General features: G+C 42.2%; 2 protein-coding genes across 4 annotated transcripts in view; one reads left to right on the forward strand and one right to left on the reverse strand.

Annotated features, from left to right (window-relative positions):
• The window catches only part of LOC121300811 (fibrillin-2-like), a 55,318-nt gene extending 51,114 nt beyond the window's left edge, over positions 1-4,204 (forward strand). For all 3 annotated transcript variants that reach the window (XM_041229690.1, XM_041229692.1, XM_041229691.1), the window contains 6 exons: positions 74-190; positions 471-599; positions 1,069-1,188; positions 1,282-1,513; positions 1,934-2,123; positions 2,290-4,204. In XM_041229690.1, the coding sequence (XP_041085624.1) occupies positions 74-190; positions 471-599; positions 1,069-1,188; positions 1,282-1,513; positions 1,934-2,123; positions 2,290-2,667 (1,166 nt within the window). In that variant the 3' untranslated portion in view covers positions 2,668-4,204. The remainder of the gene's footprint in view (positions 1-73; positions 191-470; positions 600-1,068; positions 1,189-1,281; positions 1,514-1,933; positions 2,124-2,289) is intronic.
• A 1,945-nt stretch (positions 4,205-6,149) lies between these two features.
• On the reverse strand, positions 6,150-15,103 carry LOC121300552 (cortexin-1-like). Its single transcript, XM_041229124.1, has 2 exons — positions 15,020-15,103; positions 6,150-8,927 (listed from the first exon to the last, which is right to left on the reverse strand). Exon 2 carries the CDS (start codon positions 8,587-8,589, stop codon positions 8,155-8,157), a length of 435 nt encoding a protein of 144 aa, XP_041085058.1. The 5' UTR covers positions 8,590-8,927; positions 15,020-15,103; the 3' UTR covers positions 6,150-8,154.
• Positions 15,104-22,704: the final 7,601 nt, after the last annotated feature.

A 22,704-nucleotide genomic window follows, 5' to 3' on the forward strand; every position in this document is an offset into this window, starting at 1 on the left:
CTGAGCTTTAATGCCATGCTTTGTATGTTTTTGCCTATCCCCCGATGTTGACATCTGTCCTGACCCCTCACAGATCTGGATGAGTGCTCCACCAAACAGCACAACTGCCAGTTCCTCTGCGTGAACACCATCGGGGGCTTCAACTGCAAGTGCCCCCCTGGCTTCACCCAGCACCAGACCGCCTGCATCGGTGAGCACAGAGCGCCACACACGCGCACACTGCAATCCTGTGCCAAAAGGGAAAAGCACGCAGTTCGAAAGCAATACTTTAGTTGACTTGCAGGTCATTTTATTTCGTGTTGGAACTTGATTTGTGCACGATGAAAAGGCAGTTATTTTCCAGACAAGATTGCAGCGTATTGTTGGTTGTCTTTAGGATAGAGATGCTGGAGGCCTTGATATAGAGATTAGAGAGATCCTGCAGGTCAAACAGAGGCTTTAAAGGCTGCTGTCTCATCCTTCCTCTTCAGATAACAATGAATGCAATGGCAAGTCTGACCTGTGTGGCTCCAAGGGCAGCTGCCAGAACTCACCAGGCAGCTACAGCTGTGAGTGTGAGAAGGGCTTCTCACTGGATGGGACTGGACATGAATGTGAAGGTACAGTCACTTCCTAATTCATAGATGCACCGTTTGTTTTGCTGAAGCTTAATCCAACTGCTTTAGTACAGTAAGGTAATATAACGCCTTCAGTCTCTGTGTGCACCATGTTAAGTTTCCTGTCTATATATCTATGTTTTTTTTTTTCAGGGCAACTTCTCAAAGTCAATAGAGCTCACACAAACTGTAAAATGGCTAAAACTGTAAAATTCCCTTCCGAATTGTTAGAATTAAAGAACCAGAGCTTCAGAGGATCGAAATGCACAATGTTGCATGTCCTCCCTATCAGAAAGTGTTTATAAATCTTTACACATGGAAATACATAATATTTGTTTCTATGGAATATCGTGAAGATCTTATGGCAATAGCAATTGGATTGAACGGTCGAGGCTGTTCCTCACCCCTCTCCCCTCTCCCCTCTCCCCTCTCCCCTCTCCCCTCTCCCCCCTCTCCCCTCTCTCCTCTCTAGATGTGGACGAGTGTGGTGGCAATCACCGCTGCCAGCATGGATGCCAGAACATGATGGGGGGCTTCCGCTGCGGCTGCCCCCAGGGCTACATGCAGCACTACCAGTGGAACCAGTGCGTGGGTGAGTGGGGCCGACCTACCTGCTACACAAAGACTGTACAGAGCTAGCTGTGCAAATCCTCGCTTAACGGCTGCCTCTCCCTCCTTCCCCCAGATGAGAACGAGTGCTCAAACCAGCAGTCCTGTGGCTCTGCCTCCTGCTACAACACGCTGGGCAGCTATAAGTGTGTGTGCCCGTCTGGCTTCGACTTCGACCAGGGCATGGGGGGCTGCCAGGACGTGAACGAGTGCTCGATGGGGAGCAACCCCTGCAGCTACGGTTGCTCCAACACCGACGGGGGCTACCTGTGTGGCTGCCCTGGCGGATTCTTCAGAGCAGGGCAGGGGTGAGTGCAGATCAGTGGAGGCCACATTAGAATTATAACCGTTAATATTTGTCGCTGCTAATTATCGTGTTTACAGATCCTGTGCATGCAACTGACAGCTACATTTGACAGTCCGGTTTAACAGTATTTCAGAGCTGCAGTATCAGTCTGGGGATTTATAAGTTAATGCATTAAGCAGACCGTTTGACCAGATAGAAAACGTCACAGTCGGTTCGTTGTTGTCCTTCAGGGGGAATGTGTAACGCTCGCAACGCAGATCAGATAAAGTGTCATTGTTCGTGTCATTGATAGTTGAATCTGCAGAGTCCTGAAACTCAGCAGTGCTGTTTTGCAGAGAATCATAATCTATATTCTGTCTTTGCGATTGGGCCGTATCAAAGTTCCTCAGTGCTGACCCCCTCCCCCTCTCTGCTGTCACAGACACTGCATCACCGGCTTCGGGTTTGGCCAGGGTCAGGGCCAGGGCCAGGGTCAGTACCTCTCCCCCCAGCCCGAGGAGGATGATGAGAGCACCCTGTCCACCGAGGGCTGCTACGAGTGCAAGATCAACGGCAACTACAACAAGAAGGGCCGGCAGAGACGAAGCCTGGACAACAACGGCATCGAGCAGGTAACTGAACCAACCCGCCCTGCTGCGCCTGGCTGGTCCAAGGGCAGGGTTTTGATTGGGGTGTTGCAGTTCTGTGGGAATGTGGACAGTGTTTTTATTGGGCGTTGCTGTTCAGTGGAAACATGGGCAGCTTTTTGATTGGGTGTCCTTGGTGTTCCTTTCCCAGGAGCCCCGGCTGAGCCTGGCCAGCGTGGACACGGAGTCTTCGATCCCGTTGAACCTGAGCCTGGCCGCGCTGCAGAACAAGGAGCCCATCCTGGAGCTGCTGCCCGCCATTGAGCCCCTGGAGCGCCACGTGCGCTACGTCATCTCCCACGGCAACCAGGACGCCCACTTCCGCATGCTGCAGCGGCGCGACGGCAAGAGCGTGCTCCGACTGGGACGCAAGACCCCCAGCCCCGGGACGTACCGCCTGGAGATCGCCAGCGTACCCCTGTACGGACCTCGGGAGCTGCAAGAGCTGGAGGACGAGCACGACGCAGATTACCTGCTGGGAGAGATTGGGGACGCGCTCCGAATCAAACTGCACATCCACCTGCATTAGAGAACCAGGATGCAGCCGCCCCCTCCCCGCTCGTCAGACACGCGTGTTACAGTAGAATAAAGAAACACGTCAGAGGAGCTGGAATTCAAAAAATATTACTACTCGGATCTCAGTACTCCAGTCCAATAATAGGAGGGCATCTTCGTTTGGGTCACAAATCCTCAGTCTTAACTGTAACATTTACACTTTCTAGTGGAAACTTGTTTAGTTAAAATGGGATTACTGCTACAATGACCCCCCCAGTCGCCTTTTTGTGGTTCCCACTGGAATATCTAAGAGGGCTGGGGATTGGGGTGCACGTTCTTGGTTCATGATGTGGCTGTACAATTGTTACATTGCTTTTGTGAATGAAGGGCTCTGTATGAATGGAAGTCCTCTATTTCACACTTGCAATGCCAACAAAAAACAGATTTATTACCTCTGTTGATTTCTTGAAAATATGCATTGTTCCCATTCCAGGCTGTGTATATGTGGCCCAAATTCTTGCCCTCTTTACTGTAATGATGGGGGCTGGGGGGGTGGGTTCAGACCCTGGGGTTCAAGGTGCAATGTCAAAGGTTTCTCTGCTCCATTCAGTATTCTGTGTAATCTCAAAATGTATTATAATTTTTTTTTTTTTTTTTTAAATGTTCACACGAAGGACTGCAATGCTAAAACTACATTTCAGGTTTTAAAATGCAAATGTTCCTAACATGTGCAATAACTGGCTCGTACTGTTACACATCATCTCTTGTCAAACCACGGTTTTAGTGCACCTTTTTTTGTGTTTGCGTGTGTGCTCGTGTATTTTTACCTCACCCCATTTCACTGTATAAGCTCAAAACGCTCTGAAACTGCTACTGTAACCTCACTGTAACGCTGCTTTTGTGCAGCAGAGGGTGCTATTGGGTTACTATGCAGTCCAACAGTAATATACAAAAGATCTACAAAGCCCATTAGTTTTATTGAAAACATCTTTAATTTATTGTAATTTTAATATGCACGCACGTACGTGTCCATTAACATTGAGTCATATTTATTCTTCTAGTTCTCTCTCACACACACACATTCAGATAAACACACACACACACACACACATGCACGCATGTAGAAGCTGCACTAAAACTTCCAACCTCACTGAATAATATTGAATCAGGTTTGTTTCTTTATATAAAGAATAATGGTGCTAAATAATTCTAAGCTCCAGCGAGCAAAGGGATTGGAAATGCAGCCTCACAATTTCATTTTGATTGCAGCTAAGAGTGACATTTTCTATTAGGGCTCGTTTTGGTGTTTTTTTTTAAATGTTGTTTTTTGTATTTTTGTTATATTTTTAATTTTTTTTTAAACTGTGTTTTTATGCCAACAGCCAATATTCTTAAATCTGCTTTATAAAAAATAAATAAAACTGTATATTTTTAAATGAACTGTAGATTTATGTTCTTGTCAACAAGGTTACCGAATCATACAGCACTAGCAAGAAGTATAGTCTTTCTTTTTTTAGGGAGTGGGGTACTGTTTGTGTTTGTTCTGCTGTTTTGCTCAGAAAATTCTATTTTTCTGTAAGTCGTGTTTGGTGCTAGCTTTGTTACGAAGCTGTGAAAATTAGTTTTTATTATCGGCCTAGAGTGCTGAATTAAGATTAAGGATTGGGTTTATTTCAATCTTAACCTGAGGGAACATTATGCCACTTTTTTCAAGAACATTGGCTTGAAACCTGGTTCCAGGAGACCTAGTTTGAGACAATTTTGCTGTATCAAACCCCAAGTCGTGTGTAAAGTGGCGTTGTGCTCTCTCAGATTTAAACACAGTGTTTGAATTCTCTCAGCTGGTCCTTCCTGAAAAGCTTGGCCCATCTTTCTACACCTGCCCCCCAGTGGTAATGCAAACCCCACCCCCTGCCTAGAGAAAGGCTATTCGGCAAAGTTGAGTGGATTGCTGACCCTCGTGCTCAGTAACTTACAGTGCTAATGTAATTTCAACACAGTGGTTTATGCACTGTAAACAGCCTTGGCTATATTTATGTATAACCAATTTTTGTAAACTTTTTTATATATATATATATATATATATATATATATATATATATATATTTGGAACAACCATGCTTGTAGCTTTTTTTTTTTTTTTTTTTACTTGCCACTACCTAGTAAGTAAGAATGTGTGTACTGTATCTCAGCTTCAGTGTCAGACTTGAAAACATTCTCTTTAAAAAAAGACACAAACGTAATTTTGGATAATTATGAATCAAATTCAGGAAGCACCTGAATGAAGACCTCCAGACCTGTGAATTGGTCGATTTTATTTTAATAATTATTATTGTTCGTTTGTTTTTTTTAAGGTAGTATTAAAAACTTACCTGGGTTGAGCCGTTCAGGTCACATCGAGGCTTTTCCTTCAGCGTGCTTCCTTGTTATGCGGGAAAATAAACAGCTGTGTTTTTCTTTGGAAAATAAAGAGATTACTGCGATTTGTTAAAGTTTAGGCACATACATTTGAAACTGTACTGCCGCTTTATTGCCTGTCACATTTGTCTTTTTGCATTTTGTATCGGAAACATCTTTGGCAATAAAAGGATTGTGGGTTATATTTTTAAACATTGTGGTCCAGTAATTTATATGAAAATATGACAAACATTTGTGTAATGAAACAGGACATCTTCACGCTCTACCGAATAGTGGTAAAACAACTATATTTGCCAGAGCCGAACACCCATGGTTCTCTTTTTGTGGAGAAACTACTTTGTAATTTTTTGGTGCATTTTTAACTGCCGTGATCTATTTGAATTTTCTGTCTAACTACATTGTTATGATAACTTGCTCTAACATTGTTAACCCGCGAAGGACTAAATGCAGTGTAATCAAATTACATAAATGCAGCTTGAGTTCACACGGCTTTGTAAACTGCTTGGGATCTTTCCAGAGCTATTTATTAATATTTGAAAATGTCATTACTATGTAACAGACTGCAACCACAGCTGCACTTCTGTCCGTTTGAAACAGCGCACTTGACAATTTGTTTAATTCAAACAGCTGAATGCAATTCAAGTACTGATGTTGCATTTCAACATTGCTAGTCTGCTGCATAAGCTTTAAAGACACAAAGATATCACTGGGTTGCTGATGCTGCTTTGAAAGTGAAGTGTGCGGCTAGTTCACTATCAGTCTCTGAGGCTGAGCATCCCTTTTCTAGTCGACTAGTCGGTGATGTTTCAGCCTGCAGGAAGATTAGTCTTCCACTTGCACCAGTCATAAACACTGGTTTAAGGATCTGATTGCATTGTGTCAAATGAAGTGAAAGTGACCTACAAAACAGGAAGTACCAGGAAGCCTTTAATTTGGCAAATTTCATATATTTGCACATTTGAAATGAGAAAAATAAGAAAAAAAATTCCTGTGATAATGTTGCAGCTGCTGATTTTAAAGCGATGGTCCACCTTCTTTCAGGATGATATCCTAAGCAATGCAAGCAGGACAGCATGAACTAGAAACCCAGGCAGCTGGTGATGAAGAAATATACTTTCCCTTTATTTCATAGTATTGACCCAGCTTAACAAAAAGACAGAATAAGAAAAATACTACTTACAAATCTTTTTTTCCCCCCACACACAATAAAGACCAAACGTCTCCTCAAATAGGCTTCAAGCCAGTGTAAAGTTCATCAGACAGAAGACAACACTGATACAAAAAAGTTCAACATAAGGCTTTCCATTTCAGAGACAAAGCAAGCTGTATAGTAGCTGTATAGTAAGGAAACTCATAGTGTTACAATAGACATCAGGAAGGGACGCCATTCCCTGTCCGCATCAGTTCTATGCAATATTCCTCCCCATCCACAACCTGCATTATGATTTATAATTAGTATCCTTGGCTGTGGCTGAGGGTACCTGTGCAGGGGTCCCACACACTCAGAGGGCCCTAGAGGGGTCTGAAATAAACTTAACAGTGATAATATCCTTCATATTTATGTTTGCAGATGTTACCTTATTTATTGATATCATTGTAGATACCCTTGCCATTCATTTTGTATTCTCCCTTGTTTCATCAGGTACTGTTATTTTCTCCCTTTTTTTAAATAAATAAATGCATTATACCACTTTTTTTTTTTTTTTTTTTTTTTTTTTTAAACCAGGTAGATTTAATTCAAATCGAAACTCAATTCATAAAATGCATTAAAGTTACAATTCAAATGGTTTTTGAAATGGAGAGGTTTTGCTGTTAGGAACACACAGCATTTCCTTGGCAGGGGGGGGGGGGGGGTTGGGGGGGAGCTTGGATATGGAATCCACAAGCTCCCAGCCATCAGCTCTAACCACTGAGCCACGCAGCCTACCGAAATAAACTGTCTGCATTTCAAACCATATTTCTAGCCGCTGCATTTGCTGCAATGCAAGTATCTGATACTTAGGGCTCTTTGATTTTTCGCTTTTTTTATTTTTGGTCACCTGATGTCCCTTTTTTTTTTTTTTGGAGCCAACTTTTCAATTAAACTCTTGTGAAACAACACATGCCAATAAGTACCTGTTGGCAAGTTCTTTCACCTGGATGAAATATGATTGATTATGATATGATTGATTGATTGTGAAACAAGTTCACTTTAGTTTTTTCTCCTGTAACTTGACTGACACTATCAATCTGTTCCATTGATAATGTAGAAAAAAAGACAGCTCCTTAATTAAACCCGAACGCAAACAGCGAGTGAAGTTAAATTGATTTCATTTAATCGTAATTTTGAGGAAATGATTATTTGCAAAACGGGTTATAACATTTTTGCAACGAGTCATTAAGATTTTAAATCCGGGAAAAGCAATTGAACTGAACTTTTTTTTTTTTTTTTTTTTTTGTTACAATATCAATGAACAGAATCAGAGCCTCATTCAAGATATGGGGGAAAAAAAAGTGAGATCTTGTTTCATGATCAACGCTAGAGCCCTAGTTACAGTCTAGAACCACTGGTGAAATGGGACTCCCAAATGCCACGTTTCCATTAGAAATGAGAGATCAGAGATCCATGCTGGTGAAGTCCCAATTCTAGCTGCATTGATGGAAACACCCAGCACTGTAAAACATCTCTAATAAATTACCTAATGAGTATTCAAGGCAATGGACACTAGAGGGGGGTATTCAACCGCAAAGTGCAAATGCAGAATGCTCATTCACGGAATTATTTCATCCAGGTGAAAGAACTTGCCAACAGGTACTTATTGGCGTGTGTTTACCATCATCTTAATGTCGGTTGCAGATTAGATTGGAAACATGATATATTAGTAACATGGTGCTTCTCAAACTGGACAGTGCGAAAACAAGACAGAAAAGGAGGCTCGACTAAATTTCACAAACATTTAGCAGGGATTGCGCCACCTTGTGGCCAGTCCTGGAAAGGCAGGTACAACAAACCCCACCCTCTCCCCCTTGTGGCCAGCCTAGGAAACTGAAGCCTACGCAGCATTAAAAGGCATTGTAGATATGGTTTAAGAGCGGTTGTGTGGGCTGCGCGGGCGGGGGTGGTCTACACGAGCGCGTAGTCAAACTGACCCCTCTCCAGCCCATCCTTGCGTTCGCCCCAGGAGGACGAGGGCATGCGGCTGTAGGGGTCCAGCAGCACGCGAAAGCAGCGTACCACCAGAACCACCAGGAAGACTAGCAGGAGGCCTACGAAGGCAAAGGCGGTCTTCTGCTCGGCGCCGCCCGAGAGGCTGGGGCCGGCCGTGGGGGCCCCATCCGAGGGCCCTGGGGACAGGAGCTCGTAGTCCAGGGTGGGGGCATCACTCATCGTCCAGGGGACCAGGCGGCAGAACTTACAGAAGTTGCGAGCTCTGCTGTGCGTATACAGGTTGCCTCTTTGTGTGTACGGACCGGTCTTGCAGCTGCAAGTTAGTCTCTGGCTGGGTGTGTGGACTGTATGCACTGTTTTTTTGTATGCCTGTATCGATTGACTATGCATGTGTGACCTTTCTTATTCTGTTATTTGCTATATATATCTATATATATATATATATATATACAGACTTCATATATGTAAGGACTGTTTGATTGTTTAAGGTCAGACTGTGCTAGTAACTTCCTGACTGTGAAGGTATATTTTGCGGTCTGTTTAGAAGCTGACCCCAGGTCCAGTCATCTCCTTTAGCGGTCAGGCTTGCTTCCCTGCCCAGTCCCCACTCGTCCTGCAGGTAGATTGAGAAGGCTGCTCCGAGGATACTCCAATGGGATGCTGGATTCCAGCTTCAGCGCCTTGATTTTGAATGTAGAGATAACTCCTTTGGACAAAAGGCTGGACTCCTGAAAGTACAATGAAAATAAAGCAAAATAAAAACAGACGTTCACTGCACTGTCGTGACAATTTCTTGGAAATGCATCAGTATAATCAATGGCTTTGATAATACAGCTGTGCCATGATCCAAAACCGAATTACTCATATTAGGACACCAGTAAAAAGAAGTAAAATATGTGCTGCGTAATGTATAAAGCAGAGTGTAAAGGAAAATTAAAAGAAATAAATAATAAAAATAGTGTTGGTTTTTTTTCGTTCTAAATAAACGACCACATCAATAAGTATCGGTGTTGTAGGCGTTCTGCGAGACTGGATTTACGAGCTCCGAGTTGCATGCTGTACAGTGCAGAGCTGTGAAGCTGCCAGCTCCTTATTAAGTCTCTCGTAATAACTCAGCTGGACTGGGCAGTCAACTAATGGGCCGGGCCTGGCTGCCATCCTCAGCAACCGTTCCCAGAAAGGGACACTTCAGGCAGTAAATTCAACCTGTTTATTTCCACTCCGCGCTTCCTAATCTAATAACAGAGACGTTTTTATACCGCAAGCAGATTTTATTAAATAAATAGCAATAAAATCTGTACTTGTTATATACATTAAATCAATAAATCAATTATTTTACCTGGAGGATCTTTTACTTTCATTATCAACAGACTATGCTTATTTTGCTTTACATATCCATTTTTTTTTTTTTTTGGTGTATATAAGGCTTATCTCAGGGGGCCAGTTTCGACAAACCATGTCAAGCAAGCTTCTAGCTCATAAAAATATCTTCTCTGTCAACCTTCTACCGGTCTACTGCTGGGTTCCGTCTCATTTCCCTAGGAAGGGAGGTGCAGGGATTGACTTACACTCTGAACAACAATAATAATTATGACATTGACACCTTAATAATGGCCCTGGCACTGCGCTTTGTCCTGCAATTCCCAGCCAAGCTATTTCAGATATTACGAAAACAGCAATGTACAATGGCTGTGTTAGCAAGTGATTATTAACGTGCAATAACATTCGTTCGGCGACGACGCTCAGTACTCAGTGTGATTGTTCAGGATAGTAGTCCTGAACACAGATATTTCCGCAGCTCTGTTTCAGGCTCGGAGACGTGATACATATTTAGTATTACAACTTTAAAAAACATCTTTAAAAAGACATCTTCCAAGCATAACATCAGTCAATACTAGTCTGTGCAGGTTGCTTCCCACCCCCCCCCCCACCCCCACTAAATATGACGATTAAGAAAAAGGTGTCCTGGATACATGTGCCACAGGAAGCGGGTCTGGACAAGAGTGTTTAAGTGTGGTGGCAGGATAAATCAATCTAAAATAAAATCTGGAATGCAAATAAGACTCCTGTTGCACAATAGTTCTGCCCATTCCACACTTAACATTTTCAGCTGTATATGAAAGCTGTCATGCCTCTCCCTTTTGAATATTTAAGTGCATTAAAACACATTGACTGTCGTTCGCATTTACCTCTCCTCATTTAGGACACTGGTTTCTGATTGCACCCCTACCTAAGTTGGTGTAGCAGTCTAACCCACTGCACAGGAGGATCAATCCCCTCGGACAGAGTTCTGCCCCTCTCCATCTCCAGGGACAAGCAGTACCCGAAGCCGATGAATATCACACAGCTCGTTCCGACTCCTGCAGCACTTCAGTGATTTCTGTGCCAGCGTGCTCAGAGAAAAGCGTTGTGTCCACAGGCAGTAGCTGGCATTGCCAAGACTGTTAATATACTGACATGCGGTAAAGTACTAAAAGTACAATACGATACACCAGTCAGTAAATCAATTTGAGGGGAACAACAAGCTCAGCTTTTTTAGTGCCTATTGGTTCATATTTCTAGTATTAGAAAAGGGACTCAGAAATGTCAAACAAGCAACCGCAGGCTGGAAGTCCTAACATTATATATATATATTATACACACACACTTTTTTTCTGCATCTCATTGCATCCTGGGTGTCTGCAAAACATCTTATTTTAGGAGTGCAAGCGGATTTAAATGTCATTTTAGATATTTGCTCCACCTTTCCCTGGTCTTATTTCTAATCATCGAGAGTGCCTCAATTCCTCTAAATCTGTCCTTACCTGGCCTTGAACTTGTCTGGAGAACACTAGGAGTTAGTTTATGATGTCACACCACTACAGGTTAAATTGAAAATAAAGCCAAGGAAACAACAGCAAAATAGTATCGGTGTGAGCGTGTGGCTATGCTAATTGGAGGTAAATGTTTTTTTTAAAGCTTTGGTTAAACAGTAATGTTTCCATGAGCTTCTGCAGCAGCCACGCATTCTCTAGACCTTCTCCAGCCTGGCACATTACAGCAGAACTCAATACTGACCAGCAAGCAAGTGTTGATTAATTCTGGTTTCATCGCTATGGGGTTCCCAGACCCGGATGTCAGGAGCCTCCTAAAAATAGGATCCTAGTCAGGCAGGTGCAGAAAAGTCAACTCTAATCCCAAACGAAATGAACGGTCTGCTAAATGAATTGCAGCGTTTTCCCCGACACATGCAGTACGTCTGGCCAGAATTACTTTAATAATAATAATATTTGTTCTTGGTTTATTTGTCGTTGTTTAGCTATTATAGTACAACTTCACCCAAGAAGCTATTCTGCGTGTTTATTGCTATCCACATAGAGACACTTTTTAAAATCAACTAGAGCCTTCTAAAATTGTATACTTCCTGTGCTAAAATTTGAAATCGTGTCTCTGGTTCGTTTTCTCTGTCCCCTTTAAGATTTTATAAAACTTCAATTGAAATTCCAACCCTAAACATCTTTATTTTACTAGACTAAAGAGATTGAATTATATTCATAGGTTCTGAAACATAGTAAAAACCAGAAATGGATCAAACAGCTATGCAATGGGAGTCTTATTTCCATCCCTGAAAGCATTTGCCCCAGTGCTAAGTTTACACCAGAGGTTCATTTAAGAGAGCCTACATCTCTCTGGTTGTGGTTTCTAGCTCGTAAAACATTAGCAGTTTTGATACAGAACTGCCGAGGCAAGGTGAATGCCGAAGCAGGGATGGAAATAAGACTCCCATTGCGTAGCAGTTTGATCCATTCCTGATTCTATGAGGAGTTTAATAAGACATACCTGTGCCTGTTACGCTGCGACTAATCAAGCTTGTAATAAAACTTGGAAAGGGTGAAACTGCTCTGAAATAGGAGTCTGATTCCCATCTCCGCAAAGCTCCTTGTTTAATGGACTCAGGTATTCATTTGAAGCATCGCCGTTTTGTTTTCATTTAGGAAAAAAAAAAAAAAAAACAGGTATTAACTTGCAAACCTTGCCTTTTCCAGCAGCAGGTCTTTATCTTATTTACAGGAGCTGTTCTTAACAATAACAATACAGAGGCAGCAGGGATGAGCTTTGATTTACAGCTTGCTTGGCCTCTCGTAAGCAGCACTGTAAAATCAATTACTGTGAATAAATAAAGACATCTGGGCTTGAGAGCAGGGATGCCTGCTCAATACAAGGCATCTGCTGCAAGCCCTGAACTTCCATTCATTTTCATATCTACACATTTAATACAGTGCAGAGACCCCAGCAGCATAGAGGAGTAATGTGCACGCTGCACAGACTATTGAAAACAGACAACAGGACTTCACGTGACAGAGCAACTTCCAGCGACACCTTGACTGTGTGCGTTTGCTATCCAAGATCCAGTAGCATAGTGCTGATCCAGCGAAGTATGGAACAGTAATTGAGAGAGAATTGCATACTTACTGATAAAGCTACATAAACACAATCACTTCTTTCTTTTTGCTTACCGTCTTTACATGATCATGCATTGCAGTTTGGAGGAATAGGTTTTTCTAGACTTGATCAATACACAATCGAACGGCCTTCAAAGCAAATCTAGTAACAATTTGAAACTACTAGAGAAAAACTCCCCTACCATATGGAGTTCGATGGAATACCGAGGAACGTGAAAAGAATCTACTTTAGCATTACAAAAACGAGCAAGAACTTACTGATCTCCTGCAAGGAGCTGAACAGTCTTGCTTTCATGTCTAGCTATTATCATTTTCAGGGATGGTAATAAGACTCCCACTGCATAGCAGTCTGATCCGTTCCTGATTGTACTATGCATACAATAAGACACGCCTGAGCTTGTTACCTATAAGCTGGGGCTAATCAAGCTCCTATTAAAACCTAGAATGGGTAGATGTGGTATGCAAGGAGTCTTTTTTTCCTCAGCCATGATTTTTGTGCAACTGTTCCTTGAGCAGCTTTGAGCTTGCCTGGGGAATCCTAACTGCAGGGCACAGAACAGCCGCCTTCATTCCATTCAGATCATGTGACAACGTGACCTTTCAACTCGGAGTGGGTGGGAAAAGCTATACAAAATAAAACAAACAGCGGTCGTCCACGGCAACACATTTAGGTCAATGTGAGAACTGCATTTGATAACCTCATGTCTTCCAACAACAACGATAATAATAATAATAATAATAATAATAATAATAATAATAATAATAATAATAATAACATAAGCCATCTGCAAAACAGCTGGTTTACAACCAAGGCTGATACTTCCAGCTCATTCGATACATTTTAATGAGCACTTTGTAGAAGCCCTCTCTATAGTTTCTGTCACTAACATCTGTTGTTCAGCTGCCAGCTTCTCCCGCAGCACTAAAAATTCAGCATTAGGGGATAATAGAACAAATAAAACTCATTTTCAGCCTGCAGTGATTGAATGTTAGCCACCAGGTCTCACTGCGGAGCAGGGATCAAAAACAAGACAAGAACTCTGTTTTGGAACCGTCACAGCTATATTGTATTGAAACAACGACAGCAAACAATTGAGCCTCTGTCTCGCTAAGGTATTGCGTGTGTGGCAGTGTTCAGCATTGTTCATAACCATGCCCTTATTGAACTTTATTACAGGATACCTCTGCCCTGTACAGTGTAGTGAAGCAAGCTAAAAGTCTGGTAACTTGCAGCATAGCAAGGTAAAGGTGTAATCAAATGTACCAATACACCACACTACTTAATGCACATTTGACACAATAGAGAAAAAAAATCAGTACCAGGGATCTGAGAGCCAGCACATTCAATACTGTACATCAAAAATGTTACAGGGGATCTGAGAGCCAGCACATTCAATACTGTACATCAAAAATGTTACAGGGGATGGGAGAGCCAGCAGATGCAATATATTACAGAGACCTCGATATTGGAGATTTGATAGAGAGAGAAAATGCAATACATTAGAGAGATACCAGGGGTCTGAAAGTTTGCAAGAGTCAATACACCGGAAACTCGGTATTGCTATGGATCTGAGAGCAAGCAAAGTCAATCCTTTATAAGATAACGAAGTACTCAGAGCCCGCTGATTCAAAACAGAAGAGATTTACTATCATTGGTGAGCCATCAGATCTATTCAAAAACACGTTATTAGCAGTATTAGAAAATAATAATGTTCCATAACGTAATTTATACCGGAGGGAGCTGGCGGTGGTTAGCTAAATGTTTTCTAGCTTCGATCTTTCAGATCGATTGTGCTGCGTTTCAAATGGCAAGGTTTTGGTTGCACATACACAAGGAGCTTCTATTAGCGATACACAGAACATATAAACATATATGCGAATGCATTTAATATAAACTCAATAAAACCTTCATAGAGGATATTAAAAAGCCAAATATTGATCTGCATTAGTCTGGCGTGCTGGTGGATTGGATTTATAATCACGGTGCTCTGTTGAAATATAATTCTGACAGCACACTTATATTCTTAATGCACCCGAATTCTCAAGTTAAACTAATAAACACAGAGATTTTTTGTAGCAGCATGTATCCAATTGTTGCTATTACAATATAGAGAAAAAAAAAACATTTGCAGTCTATTTATAAAACCGAATGTCGTACATGCAAAGGTAAATCGCGAAGCACGCGCTTTAAATCAGATGCAAACACGCTTGTCATTCGTGTCCCAAACAGCGTTTTTTCGGAAACCTGTTGCAAGTCCTTAGAAACAGCTGTATAATCGCATAAACTTCGCTGTCTACCTGCACTTGTTTAACAGACCCCCAAAATAAATAAATAGAAAATCCAGTATTTATCAACCGCACTGTTAATCGGTACCTACCTTGGATCAGGGGTGGGTTGCGGAACTTCTCTGTGCAGGTACGGTACCTAGAACGAGTCTCAAAACTTTCCAGCCTCACTGACCAGGGCATCGCTTTAATACGAGCTCCGCACAAAGGGTGCTGCACGGGGGGTGGGGGGTGGGGGGGGCATCTGTTCAGCAAGAACAGCCCAAACGCCAGCCTCTTAAAGAAACCGTTACATTTCTGTTACAGCACAGCAGCCTATACAAAACCAGAATAAACGTATTGTTTGATGATATTTTAACACATAATCGCTCCTTTTAGCCCAAGATTTGCATTTCATTTTTTGTGACTATAAAATAAACTTGCAATAATAATAATAATAATAATAATAATAATAAATAATAATAATAATAATAAACAAACACAAGTGAGAAATCGTTTCAGAATCTAATTGAATCTAATGATGATACCACCAAGGTGTTAAGTAAGCACGTGCTGGTAAACTGGGCAAATGCCAGATTTTACATTTATTTCTGTGGCCCGATACTTATTTCAAGGTCGTGTATATGCTTATATTTGCCTTCCTACTGTAGGGTAACGCAGCCTTTGTATGTGTATGTCTTGAGGCTGTGCATTTTATGCATGTGCATACGCGTATCTTTATCAAGGCAAACGCTTACCAGAGTGTATTAGTGCAGGGATCATGGTAAATCACATTTAAGCGTGATAAATCATTATTGTAACATCAAAGGACATTGCGAAATGACTGTGCGACCTTACTGTAGTAAACTTCCATCACAATACAGTGGCATGTATGCGAGTATAAGGGCCTGTCTTTAGGCTTGTTATTATGGAGTCTATTTCTGTCTATAAGCATATCAGGATTGTTACTTCTGGTCAGTGAGGAGAATACCAGGTTGCATGTGTGCCAGAAAGGGTGTGTGTGAAGATGCTCGCTTATGGGCGCACACACGTGTGTGCGGGTGCTGGTGTCGTGCACGTGTGCGTGCAGGAGCGGTGTTGCGGGTTTCCCGGGGAGGAGAGAGGCAGCACTGGCTGCAAGTCACTGACACGTTTCATTAGCCGCTGCCCCCCTTTAAATTGGCCGGGCTTCCCACCTGTTAAACAGCGCTTCGCCCATCTGCCAGCCTATTACAAAACCAGTGCGTTCTGGTGTTTCTGCCCCTTGACACAGAGGGGGTTACTGATTAACAAAAGAGTTTGAAAGTAGATGCGATATGGTACATGTTTGTGAACAACGTGCGTGTGCGCCCTCATGCCTGTGTGGTTTCAGGTTTTATCCACAAGTCACATTGCTATGTATGCTTAACCCCCATGCTTCTTGTGCAATGCACTGCATGTTTACTGCAGCTCTGTACGTTACAGTTAGACCTACTTATACATTAACCCTTTAAGGTTAAAGGAATTTCCGTCCCACAAAAAAAGCGATGCTAGTTTTCTTATTGTTGCAATGAGGGGCACGAGACAGGGGTCAAAATGTACTGACAGGTTGGACCCGCTCATCCAAACTGACTGAAGTAACAGGAGAAGGAAACTGACACTCTCCAATGTATTTTCACAAGAAACGCATTTGAACAAGCGCTGAATTCTTTGTGTACCATAAGGGGTTAATAGCAAGTTATTGTGTCTCTGTTCTGAAGACACTTTTTTTATGTATAAATATGGGCAATCTGCATCCAAAAATAAAAACAACAACAAAAAAATAAAAAAAAGATGCAAGCAAAAAAATTCAGCAGAGCTGTTTGCATGGTAAGTCAATTACCCACAGTGGTCAGCGCAATCTATCACAGCCAACATGGGGCAACCCTATGCCTATTTCCAGAAGGAGAACGCAGCACTTTATTCAGGGCCAATTCACAAGCCTCCAACTGCACGGCACAGTAGGAGATGCATAGTTCACTCCAGACACCTCCCCAGTCTTAACAGTGCTACAAAAGTGCACTGAGGGGCCTCAAATATTAATCAGCTGTACAGTTGTCTTTTTAACGTTAAAACGTTCACCGATCACCGCACCAAATTGCTGTATCATCGACCGGCCTGCCGCCCCCCTGCCTCCCGCTTGCAGCGGGTCTTGTCCAGGGAGAAGGGGGGGGGGGGGGGGGGGGGGGGGGGGGCGTCTGCCTTGTCGGCGGTCCAGGAGAGAGGTGGCACCGAATGTGCACTGAATGGACAAAGAGGGCACATGGTGCCCAGATGTAGTGATATATCGCTAGCGATACTATAAATAATGATTGAGCAGCATGTAATAAAAACATTTCATGTCCGCTACATGCATAGGTGATAGATCACTATGTGAAAATGTAAGCTCCTGTCCTGTACAAGGCATCACAGACACGCACTACCAGCCCTGTGCTAGTTAACCTCGTTGCCTGGAGAGAACTGGTGATGGCAGCATCATTAGTGGAGTCATGGAACGCAGGTGGCTCATTCGAATCAATTGCAATGATAATGAGGTCTTGAGGGCATCATTACCTGGCACTGGTTAGTGCATCTTCTGGAAAGAGCGCTGCATTGGTTTCAACAGAAAACACAGCTAATTAACCTCTGTAGCCTCCTGCAAAGCTTTCAATGTAAGACTCTTGTTCGTGGAGAAAACAATTGCTGGGATGTCGAACATTTCCCTGAAGGAGATTTCCGTCACTGTTGCTTTGCTGGTCAGGGGCGACATGGGCGAACTCTTCGTAAGGATTAAAGCAGCATTGTCTGCTCGTAGGGAGCCCGGTTGCGAGCAGCAGGTTGCAGGTTTGATTACTGGCTCCAGAGCACAACTTGCTAGTGGAATTCACTGCTACACCCCATATGCTCTTGCAGACAATGTGCATGGGTGGTTGATGCTTTGCCATTACCTCCTGCTGGTATCATCTAATCTTTATTAAATATCAAATTGTGACAGATGCAGGTTTTCTCCACAATCTAATCTGCACCTAGGCTGGAAACTGGCATATGTATAGAAATTAAGATAACTGGGACATGGGTGCATATATCGGTAGCCTGACTATTTTCAACATCAGTATTTCATTTTTTCTGCATCATTTGCACAGTGATTAGGCCACTTGACAATTTCTCTTCAACTTCATCACACCCACAGGGGGACAGGATTCATAACGGCTGCGCATCCCTCAACACTGTGCGCTACCCCTGCAGCCCTCCGTGTCTTTAGCGCTTCGTAAATGGAACTGCGTTCGTACGGTAAACCTCGATTTCTTAGCAGAAGGGGTGTGGCTTTTGGTGTTGCCTTTGTTTAGGAGCGGGGGTGTAGGTTATTTTATTTACTAGTCCTTCGACCTACACAATCCGGACACATGCATCAAGCCCTTTCCAATTTTGGCTGGCCTGCCATTTGCACGCCATTAGGAATTCCATTTTAATCTAATTACGCCAGCAAAGTCGGCTCCCTCACTCCCCTCTCCATGACATTTTCCCTTTTTCTTTAATTACCCTGATGAGCCTCCCCAGCTCCAGTCCACCCGTCAGAAATGGCAGCTTGTTTAGAGAGACGGAGAGTGCAACCCGCTGCAAGATTAGCGCTGATCGAGAAGACAGATGGGGTTGACTTCAGCTTCCTGCTCCCGGAACGCAGCCTCTGTTTATCCCCGCTTCACACAGCATCTCATTTGCTGGGAGATGTATGTGGGTCTTTTATATCATCTGACTATCTGACTCTGATGCTGGAGGGCAATCTTTTCCAAAGGGTTCTTGCCATAAAATCAACAGAAAAAACAGCTAATTTGTGAGTGCGGGTCAGTGGGTGAAGAGTTTTGCTTTTGAGCAGCTCAGTAGCTTACAACAAAAGTTCCCAAACTTTTTTTTTTTTTCTTTTGTTCAACCAAGACGCACCTGCTCAGCTACACTAGGCACTTCGGGGAAAAATGACAAATTGAAAACATTTGTAAACCTGTAATACTGTAAATAAACTTCATCCAAACAGTTATTAGTATGAGAGTTATGGGCTGCAGTGTGAGTATTTCAGTGGTTAGAGTGCCGGGCTGCAGGGTGGAAGGCAGTGGGTTTGACAAACTAGATTACAATACCAATTAAAAAAAGAAACAGAGTTAAATCAAAAGCACAACGACAGGCTGGTCATTGAGGGGTCAGTAGAAATAGTAATCAGTGTCTATATCGCTCACAGCACAGGGCAGGTTTCTGAAAAGTGTCAATAAAACCCCTAAAACAGATTTGAATGCCTGAGGACAGAGGAATCTAAAAAAAAAAAAAAAAAAGTTAAATACATTAATATTGGTCTATCATTGAAGTATCTTCATACTGTACATGCTTGTGTCCCACTGGGTTAGAGATCTATCCCTTATTAAGGTTGACCATAGTAAAAGCATAGCAGAGTGTAATAAAGGACAGTGAAAGCATGGTAAAGCATAGGTAAGCATTGTAAAGAAGAGGGGGTTATGCTAAAGCATATTAATAAGCATGGCAAACCAGGGTGAACTATGGTAAATGCAGAGTATAGCAGTGGGAAAAGTGCAGAGATAGCATGCAAAACTAAGTGGTAAAAGTTACAAGGGATGCTACTGCATTCAAGTGGGAGACAGTGGAATTTACCTACAGGAAGGTGTGTGTTAATCTCTGATCTCTTCATTTACAGACACACTCAACTACGGCCACCAACAGAGGCCCCTCAGAAAGACATCCTGCACCAATGAAAAGTCAGAGAAGCTGCTTCTTTAGCTCTGTGGAAGAGCGATATAATTGTGGCCTCTGCGCATTTAAATTACTGCTTTGAATTATCAAGTGTTTGCACTGGTACTATTGGGGTTTGACTTGTTTTTGTTTTTCTAGGGAAATATTGAAACTCTTTTTAGTAAAATTCTTAGAATGAATACACCCTCTAAACTGCATCTGTTAATGTGGGTGTGTGAATTCAACTTGTTTTTCAGCATCGTGATTTATGATGATAAAATGTGTAATTATACTCAGTTGCTATAATCTGAATATTATCTTGTAAATTTTAAAATGATTGATCTACTTACTTGAGCAAAAAAAAAAAAAAAGGAATGAGGAGAGCAACGGTTCGCTTGATGCCAGTAATGGATCATTTCTCGGGTGACAGCGATGGATGCTTTAGTTCCAGGGAAGAATCCATCCACGAGGTGGGAGGATAGGAGATCTGAGCCTGCCCCATTACCTGATCACAAACTGATACCTTTAACTGCAATCAAAATGAAGGTCACGCTTTACATTACATGCCTCTAATTACTGTGTATTCATAGCAGTGACACAGTAAATGCATGTGTACTTACGCATAATTACAATGTCATTAAGCATAGTTACAATGTACTTAATGTGTAAATATGTTTGCATGATAGCCCCTAACCCTAACAAAAACTACACATGCATTTACTAAGTAACTACTATGTACATACACAGTAATTAGAGATACTTCATGTAAAGTGTTACCAAAATGAATAACCAAACCGTTCAAAAAACATCTTTCAAATTGGTCCTTTTGAGAGGCAGATCATTTAGTTCAAGTTTTTATTTCAGCCGATATTGGGACCCCTTTAAAAGTCCTATTGTATGTGTATCACAGAAAGCAAGCGCTATTGCTGCTTATACATCTTAATGAATTTTAAAAAGGTTTGTGTGAACACTTGGAGTTTGAGACGTTTCCCTGCCCCCCCCCCCCCACCAACTCATTATGCATTATAAAATAGATAGCAAACTTAATTATATACACAGTGACTGAAGGGAACATGCAATATCCTAACAATAATCTTCTTTACATAAGGCCTTTCATAGTGGACCACCATCACAAAGCAGGAGACTAGGGTGTGTGAACAATGCATCAGCTGCAGTCACTTACAATAATGTCTCATCAGAACAACGGAGCACAAGGTGGTTAAGTGACTTGCTCAGGGTGACACAGTGAGTCAGTGGCTGAACTGGGATTTGAACGGAGGACCTCCTGGTTACAAGCTAGTTTCTTTAACCACTGGACCACACAGCCTCCTAAATATGATAGCAAGATGTTTGAAAGACTGTGTTGCTGCCAGTTTAAAAAACAGCACAGTTATCTTCAGCTCTGTTTTCCTCTAAGCCGATCATATATTTTTTTTATTTATCGCTTGATCAAGCGAGTGAAATATACAGCAACACTTCTCAGATTAAAGAAATATTTTCAATTTAGGACCATGGCGCTTGTCAGTGTCCCTGTCTGATTGACGCAGCTAGCGAGACCCAGTCCCGGGCAGTCGTCCAGGCGTGTGCTCATCCACCCTGTGACAGGACGCTGTAGGGTCAGACAGAATCCCTGCTGCCAGATTTTTACAGTCGCCTCCTCCAGACCAGTTTACCCTTGCACAGCAAAATTCTTACCAAACTATGTTTTATCCAGGGGTAATAAAAAATACAAAACATTTACATAAAAAAAAAGGTACCAGGAATTATAATTAAGGAAGGGTGATAGCATTTTTTGTTTATAGACCTAATGCACCAGCCTTGACTTACAGCAGTAGATGCTTCATGCTTTCATCTGGATATGGATCAGGGTTTTGTGCTTTATGGTCGGTAGCTGCATGCCCACCTTTGCCTAGCCGTGTTTTAACAACCTCCAGGTTTGAATAATACCAGTGGGCCGACTAATAATGAGGGCAGGAGAGACCGCACTGTTGAGGAGCGATCGTTCAATTATTACGGTTCATCATTCGCAATCTATAATTTTCGCCTGTCAGGCAAAAAGGTACTGGATCTGGCTATCCGGTGCAATCAGGCACAAATGAGCCTCTGATTGTATCTATTATCACTGTTGGAGAGGATGTAGGAAAGGAAATTGCCAAGTGAGAGTGAAAGAGGTTTTTTTTTAAACTTAGGTTTTTTTTATTATTGCATTTGGATACTCCTAATAAATGTACCATAGCCTTTCAAATACCCACTGAAAATACCATCAAGGAAATAAGAGACTCAGAAACTGCACCTGTTAGTTTCATGTAACCGAATGGATTTCGTAATTCACAAAGCTTCTTAAACTAGGCATAATTAAGTAGCACCAACTCTAACTATCCCATAGCCGGAGAACAAAGTGTCGAACACCCTTTAACGATATAAATGTGCACTGCCGTCTAAATGAACCGCAGATGAAATAAAATAATAATAATAAAAATAAATGATTTCGGGATTTTGTTGAGAATTTAATTTCCTCTCTCTCATATTTTATCAGGAGCTCACTGCCGCTGTCATCTCCCCACCTCTGCTATCCATCTTCGGGCCTGACTTTAATATGCTTCTCTGAGAAACAGAACGCATTCATCACCGACCACGACCGGCCCGCCACCAAGCTGCAGCTTTCATAGCCCAGTAACCAGCGCACAAACCCAGCTGCAATCACGCTAATACCCCGATGAATTCTTCCAGCCCGAACTTGCGGCTTGATTTGTCAAGAGCCAGCTAGCTGTCTGCTGGAAAAAAAATTGTACGCTTTACAGTCTGTTATTTAATCACACACTAAATAAAAAGAGTGATACTATGCACTGCAAATTAACCATGTTATTACACATAGGTCATGTATGTATTTATTTTGACAGCAGCATATATCCAATGACTGTGTAACTATACCACAACAGCAGGGCTCTTGCAAGGGAGCAACAAATAAAAATCGGAATTCACAAAATAATACCACTAAAACAGAAAAAAAAATTCCCACTTGAGGAAGCACTAAATCTCTTCTCTCCTCCTTTTAAATATTTTTTTA

Source organism: Polyodon spathula, chromosome 26, assembly GCF_017654505.1.
Source record: "Polyodon spathula isolate WHYD16114869_AA chromosome 26, ASM1765450v1, whole genome shotgun sequence".
Taxonomy (NCBI): domain Eukaryota; kingdom Metazoa; phylum Chordata; class Actinopteri; order Acipenseriformes; family Polyodontidae; genus Polyodon; species Polyodon spathula.

What these genes read in the sequence shown, in the direction of transcription:
- LOC121300552 (XM_041229124.1), bottom strand. Translation starts at nt 8,589, where the DNA reads ATGCATAGTCAATCGATACAGGCATACAAAAAAACAGTGCATACAGTC.